Source organism: Garra rufa, chromosome 19, assembly GCF_049309525.1.
Source record: "Garra rufa chromosome 19, GarRuf1.0, whole genome shotgun sequence".
In the NCBI taxonomy this organism is placed as follows: Eukaryota; Metazoa; Chordata; class Actinopteri; order Cypriniformes; family Cyprinidae; genus Garra; species Garra rufa.
Window position 1 is genome coordinate 32,295,081 of NC_133379.1, and position 17,442 is coordinate 32,312,522.

At 38.4% G+C, this 17,442-nt stretch overlaps 1 protein-coding gene across 2 annotated transcripts in view; it reads right to left on the reverse strand.

The window, feature by feature from the left end:
* Window positions 1-142: 142 nt before the first annotated feature.
* The window catches only part of kiaa1328 (KIAA1328 ortholog), a 29,208-nt gene continuing 11,908 nt past the window's right edge, over window positions 143-17,442 (reverse strand). The window contains exons 6-10 of one of the 2 annotated variants that reach the window (XM_073824167.1): window positions 14,787-15,319; window positions 13,238-13,342; window positions 12,585-12,685; window positions 12,351-12,468; window positions 143-808 (exon numbers count right to left, since the gene is read on the reverse strand). In XM_073824167.1, coding sequence (XP_073680268.1) covers window positions 616-808; window positions 12,351-12,468; window positions 12,585-12,685; window positions 13,238-13,342; window positions 14,787-15,319 — 1,050 coding nt within the window. In that variant the 3' untranslated portion in view covers window positions 143-615. Of the gene's footprint in view, window positions 809-12,350; window positions 12,469-12,584; window positions 12,689-13,237; window positions 13,343-14,786; window positions 15,320-17,442 lie in introns of both variants that reach the window. The other variant, XM_073824166.1, reaches the window with a different exon arrangement.

Sequence of the window (17,442 nt, forward strand, 5' to 3'; positions counted from 1 at the left end):
TTACAACACTTCAGATCAAATTAGACCAATAGCCCTGGAGCGATGTTTGGCTGAATCCCATTGCATATACTGACGCTCCCAGATCGAGTTTGAAGTATCAAAGCATATACGCTGCGTATACTGGAAAAGCAAAGTAAGGGGACACATTAAAAATCGAGCTACTCCTCCTGTGGAAAGAAAAAACACTTGTTAATATATACAGAAGTAAATTTAATGACTCATGAAACTCATGAATATTTTGACTGACTAGAAATGCTTCTTACTGACTAGTCACTCTTACGAGAATTTCTCATTTGATCAGATGACTTTCATCAGTGGGATTACGCGTTACAGATCACAGCAACTGTTCTCGAGAAGCTCTTTAAACGTATACGATGCCAAGTTAGTTCCTTGGAAAGCCTGTGGACTTTAATGGAGCTGCTGCCCAACCATCTGTGACTGAATAAACAACGCCATTTATTAATAAACACATTTTATTAAGGCAAAAATAACCCTTGAATACGTCAATAGCACAAGAAAAATGTTAAAAATTAAGACCGCGATTATTTCAAGACACTTTAAAAGGCAGAATTAAGAGCACATGAATATTTAACAATCAGTTGCCATTATAACCCTTTAACAGATGAAAAAGATGTCTTCTAAGATCGCACTCTCCTCCAGGTCTTGCAGAGAGGACCGATTAGGGCCGAAAGCAGAGAGAAGGGTCTTCTGAGAGGAATGAGGGGCGACGAAACTTCGTGATGAGGGGTTGATTCGGTACCTTTCAGGGCTGAAAATGTCCAACAGCTCAATCAAAGAGTCGTCCAACCTAACAATGAAAAAAAAGCAACCATTTACATATGACTCAGAATGTTGTACATCCTCCGATTTCTCTACATAAAAACAACATTGTTGAATCTGAATAAACAACAGAGTTCACAGGCTTTGAAACATGTGGCCTTAGGGTGCACACGAAGAACAAGCCAGCTCGTTTTTTCCTAGTTTGGAAGGAAAACTGAGAGCCGAGCGAGGAGATAAATAAATAAAAGAATAAATAAACAAAGATTAAGCTAATAAAGATTCAACCCCTCAGTCGAGGTGCTTAATAAATTATTCATCGAGTACAGACGCGCACATTTCAGATATAAAACATGAATTCTTAAAGCACGCTTCACTGATGCTGCTAACATAATTCACTGCTCATTCTAAACAGCATTGATTTGCATCCATGCAGCAGAGGGGATGAGTGGGTATTCATACAGATGTGTGTGTGTGTGTGTGTGTGAGGGATCTCAGCTCCTATGAGAGGGAGAAAACGGTGTCATCCACTGAGTGCCTCTGACATATGAAAGCAGTATTTGCTTCACAGCCATGATAGTGGTGATTATCCAGGACGCTGAGATACATGCCATCCACTATTTCCTTCGTGTCTGACACTTTCTGGGTCTGAAATCATAAAAGTATCGGCTACAAACTTCAAAATGTTTCCACAGGAAGGTAAACAGAAATTAAAGGTTGTCAGAACTTCAAACTTCTCAGGAAACACATTATCTCTAGCTGCCTTCCATGACCTACCTAAGATGGAACCTTAAAAGTGATTGATTTTAGACAAATAATCTAGAAAACAACTCCTTACGTTGTGCAAGATTCGATTCACAATTGATTCTAGCAGAGTATAACTGTAGCATGCTGCTAATCTAAAAGTGAAGGATAAAATTGTTGTTTAATAAGATTGACCTATTCATATTCCAGTACTGAATTAAATTTATGCATTTTAATCTCAGCTTGTCCATCATGTTGGATTTATTGTTTTCATACACATTTAAAGGAACCGTATGTTAGAAATTTATGTCAGTTAATCATAAAATGGCCCTGACATGTCACTAGACATTAAGAAATCATGTTCATTTCAAATACTTATATCACTGACAACAGTTGTCCGGCCAGGATATTGTCATTTAAAAGTGAGAGTTGCAGCCCTCAACTGATGTTATTGTTGTCATTTTGTGTTTTGGTCTGAGGCTCCACCCTCCAGCTATCTACCAATCACGAAGTCAGTAGAGTTTTGTGATCTGGGTTGCCAGCTCTGTTACAGCTGCAGCTATACGAACGTGTCGGATAAAACATGTATAACGTTACGAAACCTAAAAGACCTCGTTATGAATCCGAAATAAAACAAGGATTTGTATAGGAGATGCCTTTGAAAGATGGAGACGGCTGAAAACGGAGAAGAATTTGAAGACAGACGCCAACGTTGCTAATTTTCTCCTTGACAGGTAAGATTCATCTATGTTTGGCTAACTTTGCTTCCGTAGGCTACACAGTGGATTTTCCGCGGTCGGCCGTGCTAAATGCGTTCATAAAAAGCTTTATATTGCACCACGAGCAGGGTATGAAAACAATCTATGTTCCGACTGAAATGTGGTATTACAGTACATCTTTACGAAATATTTGGCTAATCACCATCTGTAAATTTTTGCGATACATAATTACTTCGCAAAACATCTCTTGTGAAGCATAAACATAATTAACAGAAGAAAAACAAATTACTGTGTAAGACTCGTCACTTGCCATTGGAAGCTCCTTGGAGCGGGAGGGGATACACCGTTCTACAGTATTTTGAAAGTGATTGCAGTACCAGTTTTGGCCACAATCCTACATACGGTTCCCTTAAAAGAAATTCCCAGAGTAAATTCCCAGTAAACAAAAATCAGGATAGGTCCACTAAATAAAAACTAAAATAAGACTTAAGGTCCTTGCACACAGAGTTGAAATTCGGTAACACTTTAGAATAGGTAACACTTATTCACTATTAACTACGACTTATTAGCATGCATATTACTAGAATATTGGCCATTTATTAGTACTAATTAAGCACATATTAATGCCTTATTCCACATGACCTTATTCTACATCCCTAATCCTACCCAATACCTAAACCTAACAACTACCTTACTAACTATTAATAAGCAGCAAATTAGGAATTTATTGAGGGAAAAGTTGTAGTTAATAGAGAATAAGTGTTACCTATTCTAAAGTGTTACCTGAAATTCTCATCCAAAATTTTCACACGTTAAAAAAATATATACAACTTCACGTTGTCAATCACATTGACACAGTGCATCTGAAGCTTTCATTCATCATTAAAAAAAAAAAAAGAGATCAGGTCCAATTTTGTGTGTGACAAATGTTCTACATTTTGTCATTATTGAGGATTGCCAAACCAAACACACTTCATTGCGAGGAAAAAAGGCAGCCAAAAGATTCTTCCCACAGATTTGAAACAACATGAGGATGAACAAATGTTGACAGCATTCTCACTTTCTCACTGTTCAGCTATCTCTTTGAAATCTATAATTATGCCAGCTCCTCCCATCCATCCACTACTTCTGTTGACCAGATGAGGACTGAGCAAACTGGAGAATCTCTGCACAGGTAAAGATGAGAGTTTTGAGGCTGACGGATTGATCCCCAGAGTGTTGAACACATGTTCACACAGCCAGCGCAGTGGGGTTCCTGAGCACCTGTTCTCCCTCACGCTGGGACTGATGAAGGTGCCCTAGCTTTAGAAGACATCCTGCATTGTTCTGCTGCCAAAGATCGGAAACCCCCAGTTCCCTGAGGACTACAGACCAGTTGATCTCACTTCACACATTGCAAGGACCTCGGAGAATCTGGTCCTTAGACAGACCACCTGGACCCAGGACAGTTTGTTAACTACTGTTACGGTTCTGACCCTGTGCTCTGAAGGCAGCAACCATTAACAAACCTACATATGCTGTACTATACTGGCTGTTCTGACCGCTGCCATCAGACAAAAACAAGAGCTCTGGTCTAAACCCTAAACCCTGTTTTTTGCAGTGATGGTTCCATGTATGTTCAAGGTTCTTCATGGAACAACCGATGCCAATAAAGAACCTTTATTTTTAAGAGTGTAGAGATCTGCCTTGCTGTCTACTGGCTATACTATATGAGAGGTTCTTCATAAGGGACTGATCTGGAACAACCTACATAGGTTTCTTTGAGGCCACCCTAATGATATTTCTAATATGCAACCCTAGTGAGAAGAAACTAAAATGCACATTTCCAATTCTTCAACCCAACTGCATTTCAGCAATATCATAAAACAGTTAAAGGGATAGTTCACACAAAAAATTCTGTTATTAATTACTTACCCTCAGGTCATTCCAAACCTGTAAGACCTTTGTTCATCTTCAAAACACGAATTAAGATATTTTGGTAACACTTTACAATAAGGTTCATTAGTTAATGTATTAACTAACATGAACTAACCATGAGCAATACATTAGTTACTGTATTTACTAATCTTCATTAACGTTAGTTAACGGAAATACAGTTGTTCATTGTTTGTTCATGTTAGTTCACGCTGCATTAACTAATGTTAACAAGATTTTAATAATGTATTAGTAAATGTTGAAATTAACATTAACAAAGATTAATAAATGCTGTATAAGTGCAGTTCATTATTAGTTCATGTTAACTAATGTGGTTAACTAATGTTAACTAATGAACCTTATTGTAAAGTGTTACCGATATTTTTGATTAAATTCAAGAGCTTTCTGACCCTGCAAAGACAGCAATGCAACTGACATGTTCAAGACCCAGAAAGGTAGCAAGGTCATCATTAAAATAGTCCATGTGACATCAGTGGTTCAACTGTAATTTTATGAACCAAGAGAATACTTTTTGTGCCCAAGAAAACTAAAATAATGATTTTATTCAACAATTTCTTCTCTTACATGTCAGTCTTCAACACGCGTTCACGAAAGTACCACGATGCATGAAAAAAGTCATTATTTTTGTTTTCTTTGTGCACAAAATGTATTCTCGTAGCTTCATAAAGTTAGGGTCGAACCACTGATGTCACATGGACTATTTTAAGTTGATGTTTATGCAGGGTCAAAAAACTCTTGGATTTCATCAAAAATATCTTAACTTGTGTTCTGAAGATAAACTAAGGTCTTACGGGTTTGGAACAACATGAAGGTGAGTAATTAATGACAAAATTTTGGGGTAAACTATCCCTTTAATGTCAACTTTAACTATTGTTTTTGTACTGTTAACCCATATTCCAGTAATACATACATCAGAAATGTTTCATTTCAGTCTTTGATGTTGCTGTTATTTTGTATAAATGGTGATTTCTTAATAAAATTACTCTGGAATAAATCTTACGTTACAAGAATTATGATCATAACTAACAAACACAAACAACATTTGCACTTTATCCGTCAGGTATGTTTCATTTGCTAGCAATTACAGAGCCAGTCACAACAGCCAGACTGTTTGAGAAAGAGACTTGCACGCTGAATGTCAGTATGCAACTTCATATATTCACTCATAATAAAAAACTGGTACAAATATTTCATGACATCATAATAGATCAACCTGGTTAATGTTCTTTTGCTTTTAAGCCTGAAACTTGAATCTAGGTTTCATTTGCATACAGTCCTATAACAATGATAGTAATGTCCAATCCGGGAATCTCATTTTGTTATTTTAGCGATTGCCATCCGACAATTCTTTTGCACATTTGCATCGGAGGGAAAGAGAAAGAGAAAGAGAGCTTACACTAGTGGTGGATGGCTGATGGGGTGGGACTTTGGCAAGGCTCCCTCTTGAAATGTGAGAATTAGCATTTTTATTTGTTGATTTATTTAACGGACAGGCCTCTCAAACAGCCATCCATCAACGGACGACATTGCCGATATGAATAATGCATTTCTTACCGCCGGTCACAATCTATAACAAGGGAAGGGGTAGGTGTAGTTTGGGCGGGGGAGGGGGATGTTAGGGCGTTGGTAGAAGGAAATTGCCGGAGAGAATGCTAATGTCTTTGGCAGTCATATTTACCCAAACGCTTTCATTGCTTTTCACAAGGTCCACTGGTGAACGACCATGAGACATTAATATCACTTAAGAGGAGGTTTGCTAATCCCAAATGCTATCTGTTCATTCAATGGATCAGCAGGGGTTGGGAACAGAGTTCAAGATGCCTGAAATAGAAAAGTAGAGGTGAGCAGTACTTAAGTCACCAGATTACTGAAAAGAAAAAGAAAATTAATTAGTAAATTCTTATATAGTAAGAAATCAGCATATTAGAATGATTTCTGAAGGATCATTTGACACTGAAGAGGAGTAATGATGCTAAAATTCAGCTTTGAAATCAAAGGAATAAATTACATTTTAAAATATATTCAAATAGAAATCAGTTACTTTAAATAGTCAAAATATTTCAAAATTGTTCCTGCACTTTAGATCAAATAAATGCAGGCTTTGTGAGCAGAACAGACTTATTTAAAAACATTAAAAATCTTACTGTTCAAAAACTTTTGACTGGTAGTGTATATATTTAATAAAATAAATAAAAGAGTGAAGCCCTCTGCCCAGAAAGCAACCATCTGCAATACTTTTTTGGACATCATACAAAATAATAAAGAATACACTAGAATGGTATACTCGTTTTATAAACATGAGCATAAAAAACTCATACTTGCATCAATGAGAGTGAGAAAGAGCCAAATGCAGTGAGAAGGTTAAAGACAGAAAGAATCAGGTTCTACTTCAATAATTCCAAACAAAAGACAGTTTATCAGTTTCCAGACTCCAGTTATTTTACTGCTCTCATTAAAAATGTCTGTCACGCCTGAAAGACCAAACAAATTTGTAGCCCAAACAGTAATATAAAAATCCTAAAATGGCAAATACCGACAAAACTGCATGTCAATTTTCTTCCAAATCAATAGTAAGCTGAGGAGAGAGGCACAGGCCATGAACAGTAGCGCTGACATTTCTCTCTTTGGTTCTATCAAACCAGCCCTGAAAATTTTAATAAGATACACAATTTAAAAAAAGCTCCCCTTGTAAAGTCAAGAGGAGTTTACAAAAGATGGCCCAAGTCTGCACAGGTTAATTTAAAAAGGTGGAAGTAATTTGAAAGAGGGACGTGGTTTGATAAGTGTATTGTTTTGACGACTCTTGCGGAGCTTGGAGAATTTTATCAGTCTGCATAATTCATCTCCTCTCCCCCTTCTGTGACACTTACAGTTCACTCTCCTGAGCGAAATCAACTCGAACAAGATTTTTATAATTCTAAAAGAAAATCTGAGGAGTTTGCCATGCAAAACACACTTTACTATAATGACGTTAGAGCTTTTTTATACAATATAATTTTTAGGCCTTGAATGTGTCAGCTGCATTGCTGTATGTGCAGGGTCAGGAGGAGGTCAGTTTTCATCAAAAATATTGTAATTTGTGTTCTGAAGAAGAATGAAGTTCTCAACATTTTTTCAACTGTAAGAGGGTGAATAATTAATGAAAAATCCCTTTAAAAATCCCTGAATTTGAAAGACAAGACCAATTTAAGTGCATTATCATGCAAGAATCAGCTCTTGAGTTCACATACCCCAAGGACACCTCCAATCAAAGAAAACTACCCGTTTCAGATTAAGTAAAATGTTATGATCTCTAGCAGACAGAAGATATCCATAATCATTTTCATTAACCTGAGCTTTATTTTCCCAGGGCATCTTTTTTCTCTTAAGTAAAATCATAATAATAAAGCGCTTGCCTATTGATTCATTGTAGGCAGACGGGCATTGGGTTGTTTTTCGAGAGCATGTCCCTGTGGCATCAGACCTATCAGATCCTGGGCCAGACCTGAGGTTGTTTCAGGAGACAGCCTGCTGGCATCCAACCTCTGGCTTCTTAAATAAATAAATGCAAACTATAAAATGACAAACATCATTGATTTCCTCAAATCAGGTTTGGTTTTGAATAATGCAAAGCTGATGGTCTGCTACAATAAAATATTCATCTTCGATGCATTAGCTTTCCATACTGCTGGTTGGCATAAAAATTGTCATCTTGTAAGAGTTCATTTTTGGTATTGGTGGCATTGTAAGGGATGTCTTTTTAAATCAAAATATGACAGTTGAAGGGAAAAGTTTACATACACCTTGCAGAATATGCAAAATGTTAATTATTTTACCAAAATAAGAAGGATCACACAAAATGCATGTTATTTTTTTATTTAATACTGACCTGAATAAGATATTTCACATAGAAGACATTTACATAAGGCCACACGAGAAAATAGCTGAATTTATAAAAATGACCCCTTTCAAAAGTTTACATACACTTGATTCTTAATATAGTGTTCTTACCTGAACGATCAACAACTTTTTTTTATTCTTCTGAGGACAACTGAGGGACTCCTATGCAAATATTACAGAAGGTTCAAATGCTCATTGATGCTTCAGAAGGAAACATAATGCATTAAAAGCCAGGAGGTAAAAACTTACCTATCTTTTGTTGCTTCTGAAGGTAACAGATTATTAGATTCAAGATAAGATAGATTTAAGTACATTCTCGCCTGGAAAAATTTTAAAACTACATTCCGTGACACAAAAAACAGTATTATTTACAAAATAACAGTGGATTTGTGCATCTTCCATGACACTCGCTGTCAGAAATACTGAAAGCGGAGTGATACAAATGGTGAAATGGTTGGAGTGCGGACAACTGAGGGACTCATACACAACTATAACAGAAGGTTTAAATGCTCACTATTGCTCCAGAAGGAAAAAAAGCATAAAGAAACCTTTTTGAATTTGAAGATCAGGGTAAATTTAAATTCGTCTTCTGGGAACATGTAACTATCTTCTGTAGCCTATGAAGAGCAGTACTAAATGAAAAAAAAAAGATATTTAGGCATAATAAGAAAAAAGTACACATCTTCGTTCTGTTCAAAAGTTTTCACCCCCGGGTCTTAATGCATCGTGTTTCCTTCTGAAGCATCAGTGAGCGTGCTGAACCTTCTGTAATAGTTGCATATGAGTCCTTCAGTTGTTCTCAGTGTGAAAAGGTGGATCTCAAAATCATGCAGTGATTGTTGGAAAGGGTTCAAATACACAAAAATGCTGAAAAACCAAAGAATTTGTGAGACCTAAAGGATTTTTCTGAAGAACAGTAGGCAAGAAAAACACACAGCTGAGGATCATTCAGGTAACAACACAGTATTAAGAATCAAGTGTATGTAAACTTTTAAAAAGGGTTATTTTTATAAATTCAACTATTATTTTCTTATTATCTTATGTGAAATATTTTATTCAGGTCAGCACTAAAAAATAACATGCATTTTGTATGATCCCTCTTATTTTAGTACAATACTGGTCCTTCTCAAAAAATTAGCATATTGTGATAAAGTTCATTATTTTCTGTAATGTACTGATAAACATTAGACTTTCATATATTTTAGATTCGTTACAACACAACTGAAGTAGTTCAAGCCTTTTATTGTTTTAATACTGATGATTTTGGCATACAGCTCATGAAAACCCAAAATTCCTATCTCAAAAGATTAGCATATCATGAAAAGGTTCTCTAAACGAGCTATTAACCTAATCATCTGAATCAACTAATTAACTCTAAACACCTGCAAAAGATTCCTGAGGCTTTTAAAAACTCCCAGCCTGGTTCATTACTCAAAACCGCAATCATGGGTAATACTGCCGACCTGACTGCTGTCCAGAAGGCCATCATTGACACCCTCAAGCAAGAGGGTAAGACACAGAAAGAAATTTCTGAACGAATAGGCTGTTCCCAGAGTGCTGTATCAAGGCACCTCAGTGGGAAGTCTGTGGGAAGGAAAAAGTGTGGCAGAAAACGCTGCACAACGAGAAGAGGTGACCGGACCCTGAGGAAGATTGTGAAGAAGGACCGATTCCAGACCTTGGGGGACCTGCGGAAGCAGTGGACTGAGTCTGGAGTAGAAACATCCAGAGCCACCGTGTACAGGCGCCAGGTCAAGCCACTTTTAAACCAAAAACAGCGGCAGAAGCGCCTGACCTGGGCTACAGAGAAGCAGCACTGGACTGTTGCTCAGTGGTCCAAAGTACTTTTTTTGGATGAAAAGCAAAATTTGCATGTCATTCGGAAATCAAGGTGCCAGAGTCTGGAGGAAGACTGGGGAGAGGGAAATGCCAAAATGCCTGAAGTCCAGTGTCAAGTACCCACAGTCAGTGATGGTCTGGGGTGCCATGTCAGCTGCTGGTGTTGGTCCACTGTGTTTTATCAAGGGCAGGGTCAATGCAGCTAGCTATCAGGAGATTTTGGAGCACTTCATGCTTCCATTTGCTGAAAAGCTTTATGGAGATGAAGATTTCATTTTTCAGCACGACCTGGCACCTGCTCACAGTGCCAAAACCACTGGTAAATGGTTTACTGACCATGGTATTACTGTGCTCAATTGGCCTGCCAACTCTCATGACCTGAACCCCATAGAGAATCTGTGGGATATTGTGAAGAGAAAGTTGAGAGACGCAAGACCCAACACTCTGGATGAGCTTAAGGCCGCTATCGAAGCATCCTGGGCCTCCATAACACCTCAGCAGTGCCACAGGCTGATTGCCTCCATGCCACGCCGCATTGAAGCAGTCATTTCTGCAAAAGGATTCCCGACCAAGTATTGAGTGCATAACTGAACATAATTATTTGAAGGTTGACTTTTTTGTATTAAAAACACTTTTCTTTTATTGGTCGGATGAAATATGCTAATTTTTTTAGATAGGAATTTTGGGTTTTCATAAGCTGTATGCCAAAATCATCAATATTAAAACAATAAAAGGCTTGAACTACTTCAGTTGTGTTGTAATGAATCTAAAATATATGAAAGTCTAATGTTTATCAGTACATTACAGAAAATAATGAACTTTATCACAATATGCTAATTTTTTGAGAAGGACCAGTAATTGACATTTTGCAGATTCTACAAGATGTATATAAACTTTTGACTTTAACTGTATTTGGGCTGTCAATGTAACATTCTATTTTCACCAATGATTTTAATTTTCTTTTTTATTTCTTTTTTTCCTACCATCAGAGCAATTTAAGCTAGTTTAGAGACTTTTCTTAGTAAATACTGATGTGCAATTCATTTAGCTAGAATCTTGACAATCTATAGAAAATGTGTAACTAAAAATCTATTTCATTGCCTATTTTATCACGTATCTTTGATGTCAAAGCTGCTCGATGTCACAATGAAAGGTGAATCTAGAATGGCCAATTGAAATTCAACAGTTTGACTGTTCATTAAAAGAAACATTTCTGCCCTGGTCTTAGTTCACATTTGGCCCTTCTCAACCTCCCCGATACATATTATGCATACGCGAGTATTCGATTCCCTGTCAGTTCTGACAATCTCTTGGTATGCCTCCAACAAATTTCATAGCTGCACACAAAGCAGCCTAATTTTCCCGGCCCCTGTAAAAGTTCTGGCTCGGTAATGAAACGTCTGAGACAGAAAGGAACATATTAATGCAAAATATTCACCATAACATATAACAGAGAGAGGGGAAAAAAGGCAATTACTTCTGAAGTCAGTACATTCTCTCCTAGAAAAAAGAGAGAAGAAATACGCCTTACAAACGACTTACAAATAATCTGCATTTTTCAGAGATGGCACGCTAAACGAGACATGCTCATGCTCTCGCTGTGGGGGTTGAGGGAGAGAAAAAAAAGACATGCTGTCACATTAATTACCTTTCTACGTTAAAAGAAAACGGTAATGAATTTCCTTCCCTATCCCAGAGTGTGTCTCGCGCTAGCGGTCAGTGATTCATTCTCTGCCTCACTCTTTCTCATTAAGCTGAGGGAGGCGGCGCGTTCTCGGCCCGGGCTGGAAGACTCGGTTCAATTACACCTGCTGCTGGGCCCTGCTACGCCAGCTAATGGGACTCAGCTTGGCTCCTGTCAGCCTCAGCGCTGGCCGGCAAAAATCTTCATTTAACTCATCAAACAGGCCTCGCACTGCGTTCGGCCCAGAACAGCTTCCCCTTTTTTCTCTTCCTTCGCTTCTTCTCCCTTTTCCCCATTTTATTCTGATTCCCCCATACATCACTTCTCCCACCCCTTCTCCTTTTTCACATTCATGCATTTAGAAGCTCTATCACAGAGGTAGGGAGTCCAGAACACAATTAATACACAGGCTTGGCCCCTGCTGTGCTGTTGAGACAAAATTGCTGTCATTTCCCTCTTTTCACTCCTTCTTGAATTGAACTTGTTAAATTGTATTTACTTGTATGGGTCTTTTCATTGAGTTTCCTGAGAGTGGCTTCTCTCAAGCACCCCCCTACCCATCTATAAATTGCAACAGCAGCCTCTCTACAGAAAGTGGTAGTTGAGTGACCGAACTGTCAAGTGGCAAAATTAAATGTTTTGCTCATCTAAAAATACAGAAAGGGTTGGTTGTGATAGACAGGAACTAGACAGGCTGGGATGACATATGCATGTATGGTGGTGGAAAACATGAGTAGACCAAAGACAGAACCCTGAGGGACACCATAACCCACCTAGAAGCCTGTGGAGTGCTAGGAAGGCTGGGAGGAGGAATTTTGGAAGGAGCAGATGTCCGGAAGCTTTGTGGAACCACAGGAGAGGTGGCCATATCCTTCTTTGTAATGGAGATCTCTGCAGAGAGAAAATTAGAGATAGCTGAAAGGATGTAAGGCAAATTTCCAATTAAGGAGGTGAAATAAAAAGCAGAAAGGTATAACATATTCAGCATAATTTTTTGGTGGACGTACCTTGAGAAAGCTTGGGTGCGGGCTGCTCGGTACTTGACTGTACGTTACTTAACGGCTGTCGAACATTTCCCTGCAAAGTGCGTGATTCTCCTTTTATTTCACTGCTGAATAAAAGAAAGAGAGTTAAGATTTTGGTCTGCACTACCGTTCAAAAGTTTGGGGTTGTTCATCAAGGCTGCATTTATTTGATACAGTAAAATTATGAAATATTACCACAATTTAAAATAACTTTTTTATTTTAATATATAAAAAATATATATATATTCTTGTGATGGAAAAACTGAATTTTCAGAAGCTATTATTCCAGCCGTAAGTGTCAAATGATCCTTGAGAAATCATTTTAATACGCTGATTTGGTGCTCAAGAAACATTTCTTGATGTTGAATACAGTTGAGCTGCTTAATCTTTTTTTTTGGGAAGCATACTTTTTTTTTTCAGGATATGGTGATGAATAAACAGTTCAAAAGAAAAGCATTTATTTTGAATAGAAATCTTTTGTAACAATATAAATGGATTTACTGTCAGTTTTAATCAATTTAAAAAATGCATACTGAAACTAAACTTTAACAAGTGTTTATTTATTTTTTTATATATTCATTTCCATCTCTCCAGCCATTTTCTGCATTCAATGCAAGTTTGAAAACAAGCTTTACCTGTGTGTTACCGGATCCATTACAAAACTGGACTGGGGAACCTCATTAAAACTGATGTCTCCATTTAGGGGTTTCTCAAAGTGTGTTGTGGTTGCTTGCTGAAGCCTTGAAAATAGACAAATTAAAATTTGTTCATGGTTCAATTAAATTAGGCTGCATCAACAGTATGTGGCATAATGTCGATTACTACCGAAAATCTCTGGACATCTCTTTCGTGGTCACAGTACACTGAACTGGAAATACTTTCTAGGTGCATGAACTTCTATTAGTCTATTTTAACCAAACCATGCGTTTATTTAAAAAAAAAAAAAAAAGGTTAATAATATTTAAAGAGCAGGTCATATGGGTTTTGAAAAATATCTCTTTTGCAGTTTGTAACATAGCTATCCTTCATTGTAAACAGACTGCAAAGTTGTTTATCAAAAAGTGCATGATAAATAAAGATATTGTCTCTCAAAAGAAAGAGTCGACTCTGAGCCGCCTTAACAAGTCATCATATTTTCGAACCTTCTGCCCATTAGTAATATACGTCACTAGGTAACACATTAGCATAATTCCCATCGGTCTGACCGACGCAAGTTAGTGTGTTTACATCATGTCGAGAAGACGCTGTGTTCTGCGCTGTGAAAGCCAGTTTGTTTTGTTTGCATTGCCGAAAGATGATATTGTGAAGAATCAGTGGTTAAAATGTATTTTTTTCATGATACCACAGCAATACAATTCGAACCTTTTGTTGTGCTCGACATTTTACAGAGGCCTGCTTCTCTAATCTTGGAGAGCTTGTCGATGAAAGACTAATCAGTACCTTCTTTATTTGGACCAACAAGCGTCGATTGACTTCTAAAAATAATTTTTTTTGTGCTAATATGTGATGTATACCTTGTGCAGCTTTAGGTTTCTAGGTAAACCATGATATTACTTACTGAAATAGTTCTGATAATTCGCTTTAAACCCACTATTTTCTAAGAATGTGCCGATTCATGTAGACTGTCATTGTTCAAATTGCTTTGTTTAATAATTAAGAATGAAGACATAATTTGGTTCTATTCTATTGTTTCATCCAATAGTCACGTTAGCACTTGGCTGATGTATCCACCATTATTGTTTTGTGAAGAGTTACAAGTTTAGCAGCTAAACTTTAGCTGTGGGCACGATTCACTTGCATAAGTGTTAAACAAAATGTTTTTTATGTTATTTTTTAAAGGACGGATAGAAGCACTATATTATTGTTTAATGTAAAGGTGCATGCTTTCTCAATGGTGGCACTCACTAACTTGCTCAAGTACTCCTCTCTGTACCAAATCACAACAGACTTGGCAAGCTGTCCAATCAGAGCAGGGGAAGAAGGGGTTTACAGACACTAAGCTCAGAACTGCTTCGAATGAATAGTTTTGAAATAATTGACAAATGACAAATATTAAATGTATATTTTGAGAAAATTACAATGTTTTTGGGACCTTAGATGCATTTGAACTTGTTGTACAATATTAAGACACTTTAAAAAAAACCTATATAACCTGCTCTTTAAACAAATGGTTTGTGCTCTTACTTGCTGTACTGAAGGTATGACTGGTGGAGCTGCTGGTTCTGGAGCAAAAGTTTCTCTTCCTGTTGTGCCAGCCGAGCTTGAATTCTCTCCCTCTCCATCTCCAGCTGTTTCTTCTGCAGAAGCAGACATCGCCGTTTCTCCTCCCAGTTCTCCCGACCAGGCGGTGGAGCTGCTAATCCAGTTCGATTAACACCACACATGCCATCATCATCCATTCTGTGGCACTGAGGAGAGCACTTGGGTTCAGAGGCACCACGCAGCCTGAGGGCATCACAGGCTGAGGGCTCCCTGTTGGAGAAGCCGGGATCGCTACGTCCACTGTCAGAATTGTGATTGGTGTGCCTGTAATGGATTTCGCAGTTCTGGTCGCTGCTGGAGGGTGCACTTAACGGTTCCGTTGAGAAAGAATGAGTGCACTCTACTGTCCCGCCTCTCTCAGTTCTGCTTCCTGATGAAGGGAGGTCCAAATAAGATCCATCTAAAGCAGTTCCTCTTCCACCCCAAGAGCTCCTGGGTGCCCCCTCGCTAGGAATCTGTGGGACAGGGCAGAGGTACAGAAAGTATACACATCACCTCTGACCATTTAATAATGTGGCCACAAAGGCAGGTTGTACTCAAGGGAGTAAGAAAGGGTGGGCTCATCCCAGGAGGACGCAACAACCCAAGGTCAATCACCAAAGAGATAAACATTCAGGACAAAGGAGAATCGTCCGCCTCTCAGGGGACAGAAATGGGCCGCTGACTAATTCAAGAGGAGGTCGTGGAGCATGTAAACATACATTACTCACAGCCAAGGTTTCGGAGAGGACAAGCTCATTTCCCTTATACAAGCTTAAAGTGCCCCTATTATGCCTTTTCGAATATGCTATTTCATTTAGTGTGTCATGTAGCTGTATGTGAACATAAACTATCTGCAAAGTTGTGACGCCGACAGTGCACTATAAATAAAGTTTTTGTCTATCAAAAAAAAGAGTCGGCTCACATTCGCCTAAACGAGTCGTCAGCAATTCGAATCTTTTTTCTGTAACGGCCACACGTCACGAGCTACACATTTGCGTAATGTCCGCCCACATTCAATTTCGCGAACAACTTGCCCGCCCACAAACAGTAGGCCTACCATTTTCACGTGGATTACATCATGTCAAGAAGACGCCCTGCGCTGTGACAGCCTGTGAGAGTGAATTTGTTTTATATGCCCTTCCGAAAGATGAAACTATCAAGAATGAGTGGTTAACATTAATTTTTTCAACACCTCAGCAGTCCAATGCCAATCTTGTGTTGTGTTCGCGTCATTTTACTGATGACTGCTTTTCTAATCTTGGGGAGTAACGTTACAACGCAAGATTCACCAAACGCTTGGTTTTAAAAAATGGATCAGTGCCCAGTTTATTTGGACCGGCTTGCTCCTCTGAACTTCTACCTGTAAGTATGATTAATAATTGTATTTTCTAGCGATCGTTCAAAATACGTCTTTGTGTACGTTATGGTGTGTAACAACCCCGCACATGTCTTGGTAAGCGGCTAACTTGCGTTTCTGTAGTTCTGTTGTTCAGCTGTGAGTGCAATGTAGTCTAAAAAGTCTTGTGATTGATGCAGCTTGACTGTCTGTCTGCCTTATTAGTTTAAGTAATGATAATGATAAACGATGGCTTAACGCAGTGTTATGGATTGTACAGTGTTGAAGTTCACAACGTAGAGATGTGTCCGGTTCGCTTACAAAAGCAAATTGTAACATGACACCCACTGAGAGACGTCCTGCTCCGGTCGTGCTTGCAAAACAGTTTCTTGTCGATGTGCCACTTCAACCCTTTCATCGTCAGACTCCGGCTCGAATTGATAGGGTAAAATCGAGGCTATCTTTTCTATGCATTAACAGGTCTCCGCAGCTGTCATTCAGTTATGCCAATGGGCGTTTCGTTTTTGCGCTGTAGCGGTAGACCAATCCAAAAGGACTGCACCATCTGACCAATCACAGCAGTGAGGGCTCACTGAAAGGAGGGGTTTAGAGAGACTGATTCTTCGAACTGCTTCAAACGAGTCGTTTACGAATCATTTAGAAACGGGGTAAAAACAAATCTAATTTTGGAGAAAACTAAAGTGTTTTTTGAACTTGCATACATGTAAACCTGTTTTAAGAGACTATTACAACAATATTAACTACCTTTAAAATGGCATAATAGGGGCACTTTAAGATGGAGGGTGCACAGGGTGCATGGTCTAAACTAGGAGTTTTTTAGTGTCGGTTAGTGAGTTTTCTTGTTTTGTTTCAGCTTTAATATTTTTAGCGACAGTGCTTTGAAGGGGATGAATTTAGAGATGGAACCTCTCTGAGAGGGTTTTAGTGTGCTGACAGGTTAACAGTTATAGATGCTAAAGTGTCAGCATGCCAAAACCCCTCTCTGAGAGGCCGCTTCTCTAAATCCATCCCCTTTAAAAGCTCCACCGCTAGAGCCATCAAAACAGCGCTTTTGTAACAAATTCACCTTCAACACATTATAAGGCAATTACTGTCGGACCTCAAATCGCCTGCTGTGAGCAACGAACCGTTATTATGAATAATCCAGAGATCCATGATAGTTTTGAGCAATAAAACAAGCTAGATATTTAGGCTTTTTATTTGTTGAATATCTGATCGTTACCCTGTTCAGACAGGATA